At 43.3% G+C, this 16489-nt stretch overlaps 1 protein-coding gene across 1 annotated transcript in view; it reads right to left on the bottom strand.

Annotated features, from left to right (window-relative positions):
* auts2 (autism susceptibility candidate 2) overlaps window positions 1–16489 on the bottom strand; it is a 463702-nt gene that overhangs the window by 39764 nt on the left and 407449 nt on the right. The window contains exon 4 of the mRNA XM_015389339.1: window positions 6158–6206. Coding sequence (XP_015244825.1) covers window positions 6158–6206 — 49 coding nt within the window. The remainder of the gene's footprint in view (window positions 1–6157; window positions 6207–16489) is intronic.

The raw sequence follows: 16489 nt of genomic DNA, 5'->3' as shown, positions 1-16489 counted from the left end.
GATTGCACTTTTTTTATTTACAAGTGTGCCCCCAACAATAGTGAAACTAAGTTCTCTCCATACCTTTCCAACTCCAAGCAAAGATTCTGTTTTTCTCTTCACACAGTTCTCAGACCAAACTGATGTTTTCCTCATTTCTGAGTGAAAATGATGCAGTTCTTGTGTCTAAGTGACCCCACCGAGGCGGGTTCTGTCTGCAGCCGTTTCCCTGAATGCACAAAAGGCCAATAGCAGTCAGGTCATCTTTCCACCGCGCATCCGGTCAAGTTCCACAGGCGGCCTTGATTTCTCGACACTCCAACCCACACAGACGGCAGAGGTCAGCGCCAGGGCAGCGAGGGGAGCCTGGGGGCAGTAAACCAACACTGGTGCTGCGAAAGGCCAGCCCTCTCTTTCCAGTCGGCTGAGTGAGTTAGGAAGCTGCCATGGTGATTTGTGGCGTGATTGTTGCTCTCTATATCACTTGAGATTACAGCAGGTGGCGTGCCCACAGCCTGGGAGCACACACGGCTCTATCAGCAGTCCTCCTCTCAGGAAACGGAGAAAAAACAAAAAAAAACCAAGGCCTTCGGCTCCCTCCCACACAGGAGTAATACGCTCACAGGCAATTTTGCTGCCAGCAGAGCTCTCTATGACGATCCAGGGAGCTCTTCAGCTCCGATACGTGCCACAAAAGTTCACCTCCGCTTCTCCATTTCGACTATTTTTTTAAACAATGCCATCAGCGCCGCAAATTACACCTTCCACATGGCACATTATTCCCTCCCCCCCCCCGGTGACAGACATACTCAAGCATGACACACTTCACTGGTGGTGCTCTTCACACCGGCGTCAGCCCGGGGTCTCACCATGGCGCAGCTTCATTTTCACATTAACTCCAGTAAAGCATGCTGAAATCAGCCCCCGTGGCGAGGGAGGGGGGGCACTGCGGCGTGCACTGCACTTCACTTCACCCCCGTGCTGAACTGCTCATCATCAAATATCCAGCACAGAGCTGCAGGAGACGTCTCATGAGGGAAATCACAGATCTACCAGATGCATTTTTAAAAGACATCACAGGTGCTTTATAGAGCTGCATCGATCAGACGTTTTTATCCATCCATCCATGAAAATATTAAAGTTTTAAAGGTATAGAGGAGGATCTTTTATTTCCGGGTGGATCATCTAAATAAGTGGTCCTCCTAACTGTCAATCATTCTGGTGATATGTTTACGTAAGGCCATCCTACGTACTCGTCCAATTAGCTATATTTTTCCGCGCCTGTGCACTTTCAGGCGTGCATCTGTGGAGAGCTACGGTTTCAGACAGTCATTGAAGCTCACCTCTCCAACCATCAACCATCGGCCATTTTCGATACGAAGTGTTTAAGAAGAAAAGAAAGGCCTCAGAAGAGGATGATCTATCCCAGAACGCTCTGTAAAGTGATTGAGGGATTTAGGGGTTAGGGCGGACGTTCGGACACAGTAAGCTTGAATGATCTATGCCAGGCATCCCCAAACTCGGTCCTCGAGGCCCCCTGTCCTGCAGGTTTTAGAGGTTTCCCTGATTGCTGTAGACCAAAAGCCTGTTAATCAGCTTTCAATTAAAATCAGCTGTGCTGGAGCAAGGAAACCTCTAAAACCTGCAGGACAGCGGACCTCGAGGACCGAGGTTGGGGATGCCTGATCTATGCGAAACAGCATCTATTAAACAGAGCGAGCATGAGGAGAAATGGGCTGGTGTTCACTCCTAAACGCGTATTTTTGGATAGGGCGGGTCTTTTAAAAAATTCGGGAAAATCCTACACAATACTTTTAAAAGATCTGAATATTTTCATGACCTCATACAAAATTATGTTCTAGTCACCAATCAGAAACTTTCCTGAATCACAAACGTTTCTGTTTTTCATCCAAGTCTGACCTGCAGATTTGAGATCGACCGATGCATCGTTTTCTCTTCCTGTATCGGTCCATAAAGACATGCTTCCCTCCATTTTCTCTCCATCGTTAAAGTTTTGTTGGATTTATTACTAAAAGTTTATTTCTTTGGTTTAAAAAGAGACTTGTATAGGATCTTTTATTTTACAGGGTTCTTACAGCATATCCCAGCGTCGCTATGCTGAGTTTTATTAGGAGCATATCGTCCCATTGTCTGACATCTGGGCTCCCTTATGGCTCTTTCCAGAACATCTCAGTACAAACGATGGTTAAACTGGAAGTTGTCAACATTAACCTGAAATCAGGCTGATATGCTGATTTTTAACTAGTGTTGCACTGATACCATTTTTATGGCCCCGATACCCGATAACTGGCTGTGCAGTACTGGCTGAAACCGACACCATCTGTTTGATGAAGAACTGCATCCTACTTGGATGCAAAATAATTTCCATCATGGCTTTGCTAAGCTGCTGCCTTCCTTTGTGAAGCAGGAAAACGACAAAGTGAATCCAGTAGAACTTTTTGTTTCCTACCTGGAATGGGTGACAATAGTTGAATAAACCTTTGGCTCTCTAAATGGTATTGGTGTCCTATTAGTTGGTACTCGCCGATACCGATGCCACCATTTTAGTGCTGGGTCGGGGCCCCGCCCAATACTGGTATCGGTGCAACATTAGTTATGTTTCTCGAAGACATTCTATGTTTGACATAAAAAAGAGCTGCAGGGATTTCTTTTTATGGCGCTTCAAATGGAAATGAGGAAATAATCAGAGTTTCAGCCTTTGGACCTGCTGATTGATCGATCGGTGCAATTTCTCATGTTCCCACAGAAAAGAAACGACCGCACTTCATCTGGACCGAAATATTCCAAGATGAATATATTTTTTCCAGGGTTCCTTTTCCAATCAGTGGATCATAAATTATACATTCTAAAATAATCTATGCGATCAGCCAGAGTGCAGCTCACTGATGAGAAAATCTTCACAAATGAAAATAAATCCCACTGGACAAAGTTTAGAGTTTCATCCTGGCATCTCAGTCCAACGTTCATCCGGCAGACGTGATCCTGGGACACAGCTTTTAATCACCTGACAAATGCGTCCGCAGACCTTTGAGGCGACATACGTAGCTGCTTTGTCTCCCTGGTCTCTTCTCTAACAAGCTTCTCTTTCTGAATTTGCGCCCTCGGCGGCTTGGGAACGTCCCAGACTTCAGAGTAGCTGTTTATTTCTCCAGCGGCCGATAGACTCTCAGACTGCTGCTTGCTCTCGGGCAGAGTAAATAAATCAGGTTAGCTAGCTGACACCTGCAGGTGCATCGACAACCGTGGTAATTAGAGATAACATTTAATGACTCGGAGCTAATGAAATCCATTCCTGGGCGAAGAGGAGCTGAAGTGAAAAACACTGAAGCCATTAAAGACTTTAAGCTCCACCTTAAACGGCACCAGATGTGAGGAAAACATGGGATGTGAAAGCATTGGTGCCCCTGATCAATCAAAAGCACTGTAGCAACCTCCTGCAGGGGGGAATAAACTCCACATCCTTCCAGAAAAACAGTGATAAAAGTAGATTTTAAGCCAATTTTATTGTTATATATGGGTCCTGTTATCACTGCTTGTTGTTCTGATCAGTGTTAGGATGAGTTGCTCTATTGAAATATGACAGATTCGGACCCCTAACATTACAAAGACAGCAGCAATCATCCAGAATCAGAAGCAGAACATCTCCCAGTCCATCAGATCGAATGTATGAGCAGCAGGTCACAAACCTGAACAACAATTTTCAATTTGCTCTGAGTTTCAGCCAATAGAAAGAGTATTTTCCCTTTAAAATACGATCATTAAGTGGTTTTTTTTCTTATTTTAAAGATAAACCATCATATTCTAATGGAAAATTGTCTCCTTTGCTTGTTCAAATCAAGGGAAAATACTTTTTGCACTGCTTTATTCATTAAATCCCCTCAGTGTTTTTCTGAGTATAACTGAATCCACTCAGCCTGCAGTTTGATGCACTCTGTTCAGCTTTAATGTGAAGCAGATAAAGGTTAGAGACTTTGATCCATAAATGAGGATAATCTTGTAATCCCTTCATTCTCTGTTTTTCTCTCAGAGAACATATTGAATTTCTTTTTTTTAATATTTTGAATGGATGAAGGGAAACAAATTAATAGGAAAAAAATGACATCAGCTCAAAACTCAAAATACCAAAATGGCCACGATAAACCTAATCAATCCACCAAATAAGTTTTTATTTAATAAAATGATAAGATTACTATCTTTACATCAGACAAATCAAATATCTTAAATGGATGTTGTTTCCATGTCGTTATAATGAGACATTTCTTCAATTAAAGTTTAAGAAAATCATGAAAAACGGCTTTAAATAGTCAGTTTTTAATCAGGTATGAATAAACCAATAAGTCCTGGAGCAGGTTTGGTTCTTCTATCAAGAAATGGACCAAAGATGGAAAAGCTGAGAAAGTAGGATGATGAAAACAACCTCGTTGTGACTCTAAAACTCACATTACGTTATGCGATGTGGTCCAAATCACCATGGTTTCACCGTGACGCTAGTTTTGCATCTTAAATCCATTTTTCCTTTTTGGTTTGTTTCCCAGAAATGAAAGGTTTTCATTTAAATCTTAGACTTAACTTCTTTAACTAGCCCGATCTGCAGCGCTGACATCATCACCACATCACTAATCAGGTCAATTATTATAATACTGCTTTGTTTTTTCCTCTTATTTACTTTCTCAGGCGAAGGATTAGAGAGATTTAAATTTCTTTCTGCATAAAAGAATCCAGTTTGATCCTGCAAACAAACAGGGACTTTTTTTGCACCTGCCTTTAGGCAAATATTGACAGTGAGAACCCCGCAAACGAGCTCTCTGTCGCTATTCTGCTGGAGCTGCTGCTTATCCGAAGTTTGGGTTGCATTAGAGCGCTGGTAATCCCTTCCAACAAAAACCTCCCCGACTCTTTTAATCCTAACACCGGCCTCCATAAAAATACCAGAGCTCTTTGCTCCCCGTGCACCTGGATTCTTTGACTCGCCTCCTGCAATGGCAACATGCATTAGCATATGGCAGGAGGAGGAGATGGCGGCGCTGGAAAGGAAGAAAAGGAGGGATATTTAAATGCAAATAGGGGCCAAGAGACTGGTCTATCAGGGAGCAGAGAGGCTGCAGATTTTGTGAACTGTTTCCCCGATTGAGGGGGAAGAGAGGGTGGCCCTCTGTTGGTTTAGGCTGCACAAAAGAGGCCTTAATCCTTTCAGGGGATCCAAATCCGTCCACAGAGGAGCACGTTCAAAGGGAAACCTCCCCGTTAAGGTTATTGAGCTGCTCGTTGCACAGCGAGAATCAAGCGGCGAAGGGAAACCAACTTTCATGGGGGTCGGCAGTCTGCCCCCTCTTTCAACTGCAGGCATGACGAGGTCATAACCCCGGTTTTTAGAGTGTCCCCTCCCGCCCTGCACGCAGGAATGTCCATTCAGGCAGGGATCCTCCATTATCCCCGAAGCCAGAGAAAATAGGGCTGCTTTTAACAGCAAATTAGTGACTCGATAATGAGGTCACATGTGGTGCTGGCACACTGAGACCGTAAACATATGCTTTTCCAGCCCTCGCCCTGCTCCCTGCAGGATCAGAAAACCCTCCTCTTCCTGCTCGCCCTGCTGTCCGCCGCGGAAAAGGTCACCGAAGCCGCTAATGTTTCATACACGGCGTCGTGCTGGCACGCCTCGGAGCGCTTACAGCTCCAACTTTTTATGGATGATAAACGTCAGACGCATGTGTCAAAAATGTCAAGCTGCTTCTCAGCTTTGCTCTTCCAGGGTTAAATGGATTATAAGTGTGACATCTGTTTAGAATGACAATGCAGCCCTATGAAGCTGAGATCAGTGCATCTTGACCAATTTCAAAGGGATCAAACGTATAAAATAAAATTTAAAAAGCAGTAGATTGATGGAGGGTTGTCATTTGAAATAAAAGAATGAGTAGATTCTCTCCATTCATGCACCAGACAAAAAAGCATGATGTTGGCAAATGCATTTAAAGACTTAAAATGATGGAAATTCCGAATTTGGATGCATATATTTGACAGGAGAAAAACAGCATTTATATAAGAATGTTTGCAGATTTCAGTCGTCTTAGAAACCTATAAAACCTTCAGGAAAATCAGCAGGAATAGAGCTGCACCTTCACAGACACATTGAAGAAGATGGGGAAAAAATCTGTACCTTTAATTGCTGCTGTGCGGAAAAATTTCTCTGAACTGGCATCGGAAACCTGAAAAAAAACAAACAAGAAGGAAATTAGCACAAAAAATAAGAGATGTATATAACCCTTTTCCAAACAAGTCTGAATCAAATTTTCTAAGGTTATCTCTTGACCCCTAATACAGATAACCGTTAAATAATACACAGAGAAGAGAGACTCTAGCTCAAGAAATCCACCATCAGATCCGTTCTTCCCATATCAAACATCGGTAACTTAATATGCCCATACGTGTCACATAAACAGGAGCAGCAAATGTTGTGTATTAATAAAGAACAGAAATATACTTTTAAAAGTGATATAATGTCAAACAATTCACTCTTTCACTGTGTTTAAAATATTATTCTTATTTCTGGTGAGTTTAATCAGAAAACATGAAATTTAAGATGATTTATTTGAATATTTGTGTTCTAATAACGGCATATTTTTGACAGTTTTTATAAATTTTTCTGTTTACTGAGAAGAACTGAAGAAGCGAAAAAAAAATTGTGTCTATCAAACTACACTTTATATGTTTTTTTTGTTATATTTCTATATTAAATTATCTTTTCTTCTGTTTAACCGTGTTACAAAATATGATATATTGCAGCCGCTTACAGCAAATATTAAGTGATTATCCTGATGTTAAAGCATGTAAACTGAGAACACACACTGAAAAAATAATGCAACTGCTTTTGGCATTTACTTAATCATATTAATTTACTTTAACACAATTGCTTTATGTCCTACCCTACTTACATGAAAAAATGTGTTAAAATAACTAAATATGATTAAGTAAATGGCAAAAAAAAAATGCATTACTTTTTTCAGTGCACTTAAATCTGTGTGTATTTACAAATGAAGCTCTCTGCAACCAAATAAACAAAAAAAAGGTTTAAAAGTGTGTGATTAAGGGTGTGAAATTAGATTCAGCCTAAACTTGTTTAAAATAAAGAGTTAGAAGAGTTTAAAGCAAATTAAATGACTTAATTCCACAAGATGTGCTTCATTTTTAATGGGTTTCAATCTAAGCAGGAGCAGAAGATGCTCTAAAACAAAACAGACGGTCTTTCCGATTCTCACCACTTGGTGGCACTGTTGCTCCGTGACAAAACACGCTGATCTGCGTAAAGCTTCCCTGGCTGAGCAGCAGCAGCAGCAGCAGCAGCAGGGACGGCGTGTTAAAGAGGGAAACGGGATTTAAACCAGAATTAAACAACAAAAGCTTGGTTTGTTTTAGGAAAGCAGAGCGTAGCATCGTTTTTACACCGAAAAATAGTGAATGGAAAAAGTTCCAGATATTTGGAGACAAACCTATAAAGCTTCAACTGAGAGAAAAGCTGCTTTGCTTTAATTCGATGCTTTTCTAATAAATGTCTTGGAGGAAAATTTCCGCTCAGATTTAAGGTGGAAATGTCAAAGACACCCGATCTGAGCGCAGCGACCCGCCGCGTCCTGACAGCTGGATGCGCACCGCGCTGCTGCTCAGTTGCCGCAAAAATATACTTTCAAATAAACAAGAAAAAAGCTCAGTTATGCTTTATGCAAAATTATATATGTGCATCTAATATAAACTGAACAATACTTCGAGTTAAAACGTTCATATCCTGGAAATAATGCGCTCATACCTTTGATTTGGTGAGATTATCAACAAAAAAAGCAGAAAAGTGAGATTTTACTGGATTTGAACAGATAGTCTTCTTTCACATTCTGCTTTTATAATTTTTTTTAAAGAGTATAATCCACAGAGGAGGCGGTGAAGTCTATTCCCTTAAAACGGAGCACAGCCATGCAGAGACAAGAAGCCTTTCCAGGGAAACCGAATCCAGAGCCGCTTGCAGCTACTGCGCCTTTTGGACAAAGGGAGCCATGCGTCTCCGCACAGCTTCTGCCACAACAATTCAAAAAACAAAACAAAAAACAAATCCCTTTTATTTTTCCCTTTAAGCGGAGGGGTTCAGGGTGCGTGTTCCCGTTTATTCTCCTGTCTGAAGTATCCGTGAAGAAGGTAGCAATCAGGATCCGGAAGGTTCGGAGCGCAAAGCGATCCAACAAAGCGCGCAGCGCGTTTCCTTCAGCGCAGAAACATCAAGGCAAAGCGGGGAGGGACAAACTCACACACCCGCTCAGGTTTGGGTGTTGTGTCTAAAAAAAAACCTTCCCGATCAGGGGCGCGCAGCAGCCTCTTCCCATCCGCTTCCAAAAAAAAAAAACTCCCATTCATCCAGAGACTGGCCGGTTCCTCCCACTTCCTGATTCCAGGATCCAGCCTCAGCAGCACTCCTTCACAGGATAAACACACTCGTGTGTCGGGGGCTTCCGAAAAGCTTCGGCTGAAGGCGCACGGAGATCTTTTGCGTATATGGCGCGCAAAAGGAGGCGCAGCGGCGCTCCAAAGGTACATAAGGAGGCAGAGAGAGAGAGAGGGAGAGAGGGAGGGCGGTGGGAGGGGAGAGCTGGGGTAGAAAGATATTCTTTCACTTCGCACAGAGTGAGATGATGTCAGCCGCTAATGAATTCCCCAGCAGGGTGCTGCTACCGTGAGAGGAGGAAAAACAAAACGCTTCTTTATGAGCGGCTTCCACCTCCTTGCAGCCCACAGGCGCTGTCTCCCAGCTCCCAGAGCGCTGGCCTGGAGGCAGGTCAGCGGGAAAATATGAGACACTGAGTCATGCAGCCTTCCAGGCTGATCCTAAGCTCTCCACAGCCTCCTCCTGCTGGAAAACAGCAGGCTCTCAATCCGCCTTGGAGAGCTGCTAAATACTGGGTAGCTTTGCCAAATCCTGGAGATTTGGTTTTCTTAAGGTGTTTCCACTGCAGAAACCTTTTCTAGGAACCACTGATTTTCTTTCTTTTCTTCCAGCCCTTTTATTTCCACTTGGAATAGGATGCAATGGCCAAATCAGATTATCTGCCCCTGGAAAAGGCTCTGGTGGAGAGTTTTATGATGGGAGGATGCTAAACATTTCTTACTGGTACAATTAAATAAATAAATTTAAATGATGGTAATCTATTTCTTTCTTTATTTTTTTGGTCTGCAAGCATAACAATTAAACGCTGTAAAATATAGAATATAATAGAAAATCCTTTTATCGTCCCGCAACGGAGAGAAATTCTGGTGTTTTTAGCAGCAAAAAGATTATAGATAAAATGGTCACACAAATTTGGACCTTAGAAAAATGTATAAGAATAACATAATAGTGAAGAGATAAAAGATAAACAATAAAATACTGTACTTTAAAGTGTTTTAACAATATAAAACTGAGCGCCTGGAGAATAAATAACCAATAAACAGCTATGGACATATTTACAATAATGGATATTTGAAAACAGCAGCAACATCAGAGATGTGCAGAATGACAGCAGCAGGTTATTTAACTCACTAAGGTGGAAACTGTCCAAAATCAGCATGAATGTAACAATATTTTTGAGTTTCTTGGGAACAGTGGTGGTTATAAAGTCTTCCAGCTGCTGGGAGGAAGGATCTGTGATGACGCTTCCTGGTGCATTTAGGGTAACATAGTTCCTGGACTGTAAAGAGGACCAGGGTTTCCTAGACAGATCCAATAAAGGGAAAGATCTACACTCCTTACAGAAAGGCTTTTTTTGGCCATGTTTAAAGGATTGAGCAGCTTACATTTTCTTCCTAATTCTCTATAAAATCAGATTTATTTTAAGATGGATGGTCAATAGTCGATATAGGTGCAAATCCTCCCATCTTGTAGCTGGTCTACTGAAAATGCATTCAGTGGCTGAGATGTTGAGTCAAAATGCAAGAGGATTTTCGCAGCAGTTTTCTTATTTAGCAGCTCTTTACATGAACGCTTAAAGAGCAGAGAAAAGGTGGAGCTCAGAGCCTTGATGCTCATAGATTTTCCCGTAACAAAGAGACTAATGTAACGTTCACATCGATTGCAAACCCGACCAGAACTTGGCGAGTGAAAAGGCTTCAGTATGTCATCAAATCTGCTAGTTGTTGGTTTCACCTCAACATGGCGGACGCAGCGGTTCGCGGTGCTTTATTTGCTTTGGCGAGGCGAACAAAGGCGTCGGCCTTCCTGGGTTTGGCAGATCCTCCAGGGATGCTCCCAGTTCTGTGAGTCCAGGAGCAACGGATGGATCAGCCGCTTTCAGTGGAGCTTTAGGTAAAGTGAGACGCGACTCAGACAGGAGGAGCAGGGAAAAACCGTAGGAGAGAGAGCACCTAAACTAGGAAGAGACGACCAGCTGTGTCCCTCTCTGAATCTGAGGAATCACAGCAGGAGATCGGACTAGAGAGCACCAGAACAGGGGTTTGGAAGCAGCTTTCTCTGGAGCTCTGGAGGCTGAAGGCTGGTTTATACTCAGAAACCAGGTCATCTGCGTGTGTGTCGCAGTGAAAGCAGATATGCCCCGCCCCTTCTGCAGACACTCTGCTGTACCTCTCCAAAACTGTAGGTGACCGCAGACAGGAGGCCTCTGATTGGTCAAATCTACATCCGCTCTACACTATGCATATTTCCTGTTTGGTTCCTTACCAGCTTGTTTTGTTTGTATGACCGCCATTGTGGAAAAAGACTCATGAAGTTGGACCAGCTGGAAGAGCGAGGTGCGCGAGAACGCTGGGACACTTTTTCCACCTGGATCCCCGCTCTTTTTCGCCCTCATGTCCCTCCGTTGTCGCACAAACTTGCCCCCACTTCCTCACCGTCTTAGCCGTATCTAGACCCACAGCTAGTTCCTGATTGTCCCTCTTGTGTGTGGCGTGGAATAACAGCACAGACCACGCTTCAATATTGGGCATAAATCAAAAATATCTGCTACAAGCTCACTGTGACTCACTGCTGCTGGAGGATAACCAGCCCTTAACAATGGGAGATCGCAGGAGGACATCAGTAGGATGGAGAAAGGCACTGGGGAGAGAGAGGTGTCTGTGCCTGAGCTAAGGGAAGATGACAAACAATAAAAGATTTAATAGTCTCTTTAGGGCTAAATTAAAATGTATTTTTTATAGCTAACTACATAACTGTTAAGACTTCACTGCGCTCTTTTACGTTACAACCACATCTAGTCCCTGATTGGTTGTAGCGGTTCAAAACATCTTCATATCTCTAAGTTCATATTTCTGAGCTTGTGCGAATTTCACCAGGTGAACTTCGCAGGTGCAGAGGCGTTCTTGCTTTGCTGCATTAACCAAAAACTTGGCATTCGTCTAGAAAGCGACTGCCATCTTGCAGCTGCTATCTTAACATGGATAACATGCAGAGCGTCTGCTCAGCGAGCAAAAATTGTGTTTGGTGCACCTTAAGGTTTTCTGGATGGCACCAGCCTGATAACTTGACTCCGCCAGATGGATTTGCTCCGCATAACCATCTGGAAACCTTCCGTTGAAGTAATTTTGGGAAGGGGCGAAAATACTGGTTAGCTGATTGGCCNTAACCAGCCCTTAACAATGGGAGATCGCAGGAGGACATCAGTAGGACGGAGAAAGGCACTGGGGAGAGAGAGGTGTCTGTGCCTGAGCTAAGGGAGGATGACAAACAATAAAAAATGTAATAGTCTCTTTGGGGCTAAATTAAAATGTATTTTTTTATAGCTAACTACATAACTGTTAAGACTTCACTGCGCTCTTTTACGTTGCAACCACATCTAGTCCCTGATTGGTTGTAGCAGTTCAAAACATCTTCATATCTCCGAGCTTGTGCAAATTTCACCAGGCGATCTTTGAGGGTGCAAATGGTAAATGTCCTGTACTTATATAGCGCCTTTATTCAAGTCAGGTAACTTGACCAAAGCGCTTTACACTACATTCACTCATGCACACACAGATGGTGGCAAGCTACATTGTAGCCACAGCTGCCCTGGGGCTCACTGACAGAAGCGGGGCTGCCGTACCCTGGCGCCACCGGGCCCTCTGACCACCATCAGTAGACAATGCAAGTGAAGTGTCTTGCCCAAGGACACAACGACATTGAAAGTCGGAGTCGGGGCTTGAACCGTCAACCCTTCGATTTCAGGGCAAACTCCTACATCCAACGCCACTGTCGTTGCTTTGCTACATTAACCAAAAACTTGCCTTTCGTCTAGAAAGCGACCTCCATCTTGCAGCTGCTATCTACACATGGATAACAGGAGAGTGTCTGCTCAGCGAGCAAACATTGTATTTGGTGCACCTTAAGGTTTGCTGGATGGCACCAGCCTGAACAGATACCATGAGAAACTGCATTCTAAGTCTTTAGTGAGAGGATGAAACCAGATGAAGGCCATCTTTTTGGTTCATCTTTGATCGACGTTCTGCGGGCATCAAGCCTATTTGCATGGGCTGCAGAAATATCTCAAAGAACTCCACATGGCAAAGATTCATGCTTCCGTAGTAGAAAATACAATAAAACATCAAGAACGTGGTTCTGCTCTAAAAGTTGCTTGCTGATATGTAGTAATACGGCTGCAGCAGCAAATGGTTACCGGTTCTTCTCATGGTTCTGTGCAGCAGCAGGAATAAACAAGCTGCTGTTCTCCATTTATACCGTCATTATCAGATTTAAGAGCGGCCACAAGTCTGTGATTACAGCCACACTGCTGCAACAATTGGCGTCCGGCTCTCACACAGCGCATTATTACTTTAATTCAAATGAAATGCTGACAAAGAGGCGCACACACACACACACACACACACACACATAAAAACACACATATCTGTGAAAGGAGAGGAAGGGCTGAGATCAAACACAACGTCTGCATTTGTGCTACGTATCTCTGTAATTGCTGTCTGGGCATGCAAGTTCTATCTATAGAGCATCGGCTTCACGCTGACATTTTGTCATCTTCTATTCTGTTTTTTGGGACGTTGGTTCCCGACTTCAAAGTAACCAGAGTCATGTGTGCCCCCTCGCTCGCTACCAGGGTTTAATTTTACAGGAACCATCAGAGATTACAATCACAGGGGACTGCTTTGGCTTTATGAGCCCGCCTGCCACTATGACAAATCTCCCCCTCCTCTGAAATATTCCTGATAAGCGTAACATGAGCCCCATCAGTGCCATAGGTTAAAAGCTTTTTGTACACTTGCCTGCAGACTCCAGACTCAGCCTCTGCTTTACAGAACCTTAAAAAATAAATGGCAGAGTGAAGCTGACATGAGTAGGAGGGCAGGTGGGCACATGAGAAGCACTGACCTGAAAGAGACGCACTGTTTCAGCACTGAACACGAGGAAAAGAGTTCACATGTAAGCAGATTAGCTCCTCTTTGGTTTCATCTTCCTTCTGCTGCAGGTGTGACAGTTAACATGCAAAGAATGTAACGGCAGCAGCGCCCTGAAGGTTGCTGGGATGTTGATCACTTCCTGCTTTTTTCAGGCATCATGGAGGATTAACAGCAACTGTTTGACTTTTCGTAATCTATACTCCAGTATCTCACTCTGGTTGCTAATAAAGTTTTTTCTGAAAGATCCCCACGTCCTGATGGTGCATTATTTATGATTTTTTGTGTTTTACGCTGTTGTTGTACCCAATTTATTAGTAAATAAATAACTTAGTGTATATTTGCAATAACCGAGGAAGGATACTTTAGATGTATGCAGTGGATAAACAAGGAAGTCGCCTATTATGGCCTTATTTGGCTACTTCCTCGTTGATCTACTTTAAAACATGATCAGATGCGAAAAGTTTGGGAAAGAACAAGAAAAACGTTTTGTATAGAAATACAAACAAAAACTACCTACAGTTATCAACTGAATGAAGGAAATCCCGAAATGCAGACAGGAAAAAACGCAAAACATACTGGATTTGAAGCCTAGAATAACGAAGAAATATGGTATGAATGTTAGTGTTTAATAAAGATGAAGCTGAGATGCTTGAAGATACAATGTGTATTCGTATTGTGTTTCACATTTGAGACGCATGAGTTGACATGGGAGTTGTCTGGCTGTGTGTTTCCTGTGTGTTACAGTTGCTTTTTGTATCTCTGCTTCTGTCTCCTTGAACCCCAGTCAGCCTCAGCAGATGGCCGCTCACTCTGAGCTGATTCTGCTGGAGGTTTCTTCCTGTTAAAAGGGAGTTTTTCCTCTCCACTGTCGCTAGAAGCATGCTTAGTGTGAGGGATTGCATTTGAGTCAATGAGTCGATGCAATAAACTAGTTTTCCTAAGATAGAAAACTTTGAATCAATTTGACTGGATGATCTGGTTGAACTGTAAAGTGCCTTTAGATGACATGTGTTGTGAATTGGCGCTATAGAAATAAACTGAATTTGATTGAAATGAGTTTGATTGTGCTGGGGGGGAGGGCATAAGTGGGCTGGTGTAGATGAAACAATGCCAGGGATGAAAATCATTCCCAGTCCGAGCCTGCATGAAGCCATAATTCACGGCTGGAATTATCTGAATAATAAACGATGCCTTTGCTGCTTAGGGAGAATAAAACCAGAAGGACGTGTTAAATGAATCCTCCACCTGTCAGAGGAGGAGGAGGTGCGGTTGGATCATGCCCCGCTTGTTGCTCCACATCAGCCGACTAATGCAGTCCGCAGCGCAGAGCTGTGAAATATCTCTAATTGCACGCCTACATATCCACACGCTTCCCCTCCCAGTCATTTCCAAGGCGGCGTGTGACGGTTGTTTTTATTCCTATTCGCTTCATTGTGTTACATTCACACGTTTTTCTTGTTTGTTTTTTTTTTTCCCAAACTCGTCGAATCTGACCTTATCTCCTGGAACCTTCAGCACTTTGTCAATGACGACTGGCTCTAATCTCCCCCCCCCCCCCCTCCTCCTGACAAGCTGCACTGACAGGCCCTTTCTTCCCCGGTTCCTCAGACACATAGTCAGACATAAATTAATCTGTCACTCATCCAGAGTATTAATGTGGGGATGACACACCGTTTGGCACACAAACACACACGCAGACAAACTGTAACACAAACTGGGACAGTAGAGGGTGTTGGAAGAAGAAAAAAGAAAAAAACATCACTCAAACATCCTGACAGAGAGAAAGAGAAATCGGAGAAGCCTTAAAAGACGTGCCCTGCATTCTGGGAACATTAAGATTGACGGACGCGAAGGGGGCGGGGGGGGGACGTCGATGAGATCCGATGGTTGTTCCTCTAAAAGCAGATCCTTTGTTACATTAAAGCTTCTAGAGATACACAACTCAAATCACGTCGGACAGTCGAGCTGCAGAGAAGTATTTCTTCCGGTTGTTAAAAGCCTGTAGAGGTTACGTTATCTGCTTATCTGTATATGCTTATCTCCCTCTGGCCTCTGAAAGCAAAAGCCGATGCCGCTGGAGTTGGAGATAAATGGCCTGATCAATGGCAGACACTATCTGGATCTGGAAGGCAATAATCAGATCCAGTTGACATTGTGAGCACAGAAAGGAGCGGCCTGTCAGCGGGAGCAAACCAGCTGCGTGGGTCGTCCGTCTAAAGTCGCTGCCACAGGACTCACTTTGCAAAACAATACAGACAAGAAAATTGGTTTAACCTTTTCTGACTAAAACGCTTCAGTTCTGTCCCGAATGCCCCCCCCCCAAAAAACACCTCCACACTTCCTCCACCGGTACTTTGCCCAGTCACAAGAAAATTGGGAGACCTTTCTGCCTAAATTACAGATGTTGAGGAATGCAGGCTGTGGGCTACGATGCCGTGGATAATTTCAGAGCAGTCAATCACTCCGCATGCTTCTACAGAAAGTAGAAGATGGGCTGCTGCCTCAAAATATACGAGGCCTCTTTTCCTGAGCATGAATTACTTCCAGCATTTTTCCTTTTAATTCAAAGTGAGGATCGTCTTTCGTTTTTAAGTTCTAGCGAATCCTTTTGGGAATCTGGGAGATCTGCTGAATCCTTTTGAAAATAATGCAGAAGTTGAAGAACTTCACATAAACCGTTGCAATTTCTCACAATATAACCTCATAGTTCAACTCATTTTATTGATACCTTATGAGCAAAACCAAAAAAGTAGAGCATAAAGTCGTATGCATTTATAACGGGTCCCACTCCCCATTTAGTGTAATAAAAGCAGCAATGGCAACCAGTTCCCATCAGAAGTCACCTAATTATATCAGCCATGTGTGCTTTATTCTGAGTAACACAGCAAACAGGTCGGAGAAAAAGGTGTAGACAGGTTTAGGTAAATAAATCATGAGGTATTTAGTTGTCATCTCACCCCCCCTATTGGGGCTCAAAATGGTAGTATTCTCTTAAGACAAAAAATCAAGACACTAAAGACTAAAAGCGCGTTCACGGCGCTACGGAAACCGCGGCAGACCAAACCAGATGAAAGTGCGCATTCAGCTCGGCAAAGAACTCATGCTCTTCCTCAACACTGAAGTCCTCAGACAT

The sequence above is a fragment of the Cyprinodon variegatus genome, unplaced genomic scaffold (assembly GCF_000732505.1).
Source record: "Cyprinodon variegatus isolate N-32 unplaced genomic scaffold, C_variegatus-1.0 Scaffold455, whole genome shotgun sequence".
NCBI lineage: Eukaryota > Metazoa > Chordata > Actinopteri > Cyprinodontiformes > Cyprinodontidae > Cyprinodon > Cyprinodon variegatus.
Note: the sequence above shows the minus strand (reverse complement) of the source record. Positions and strands in the feature narration are given on the sequence as shown.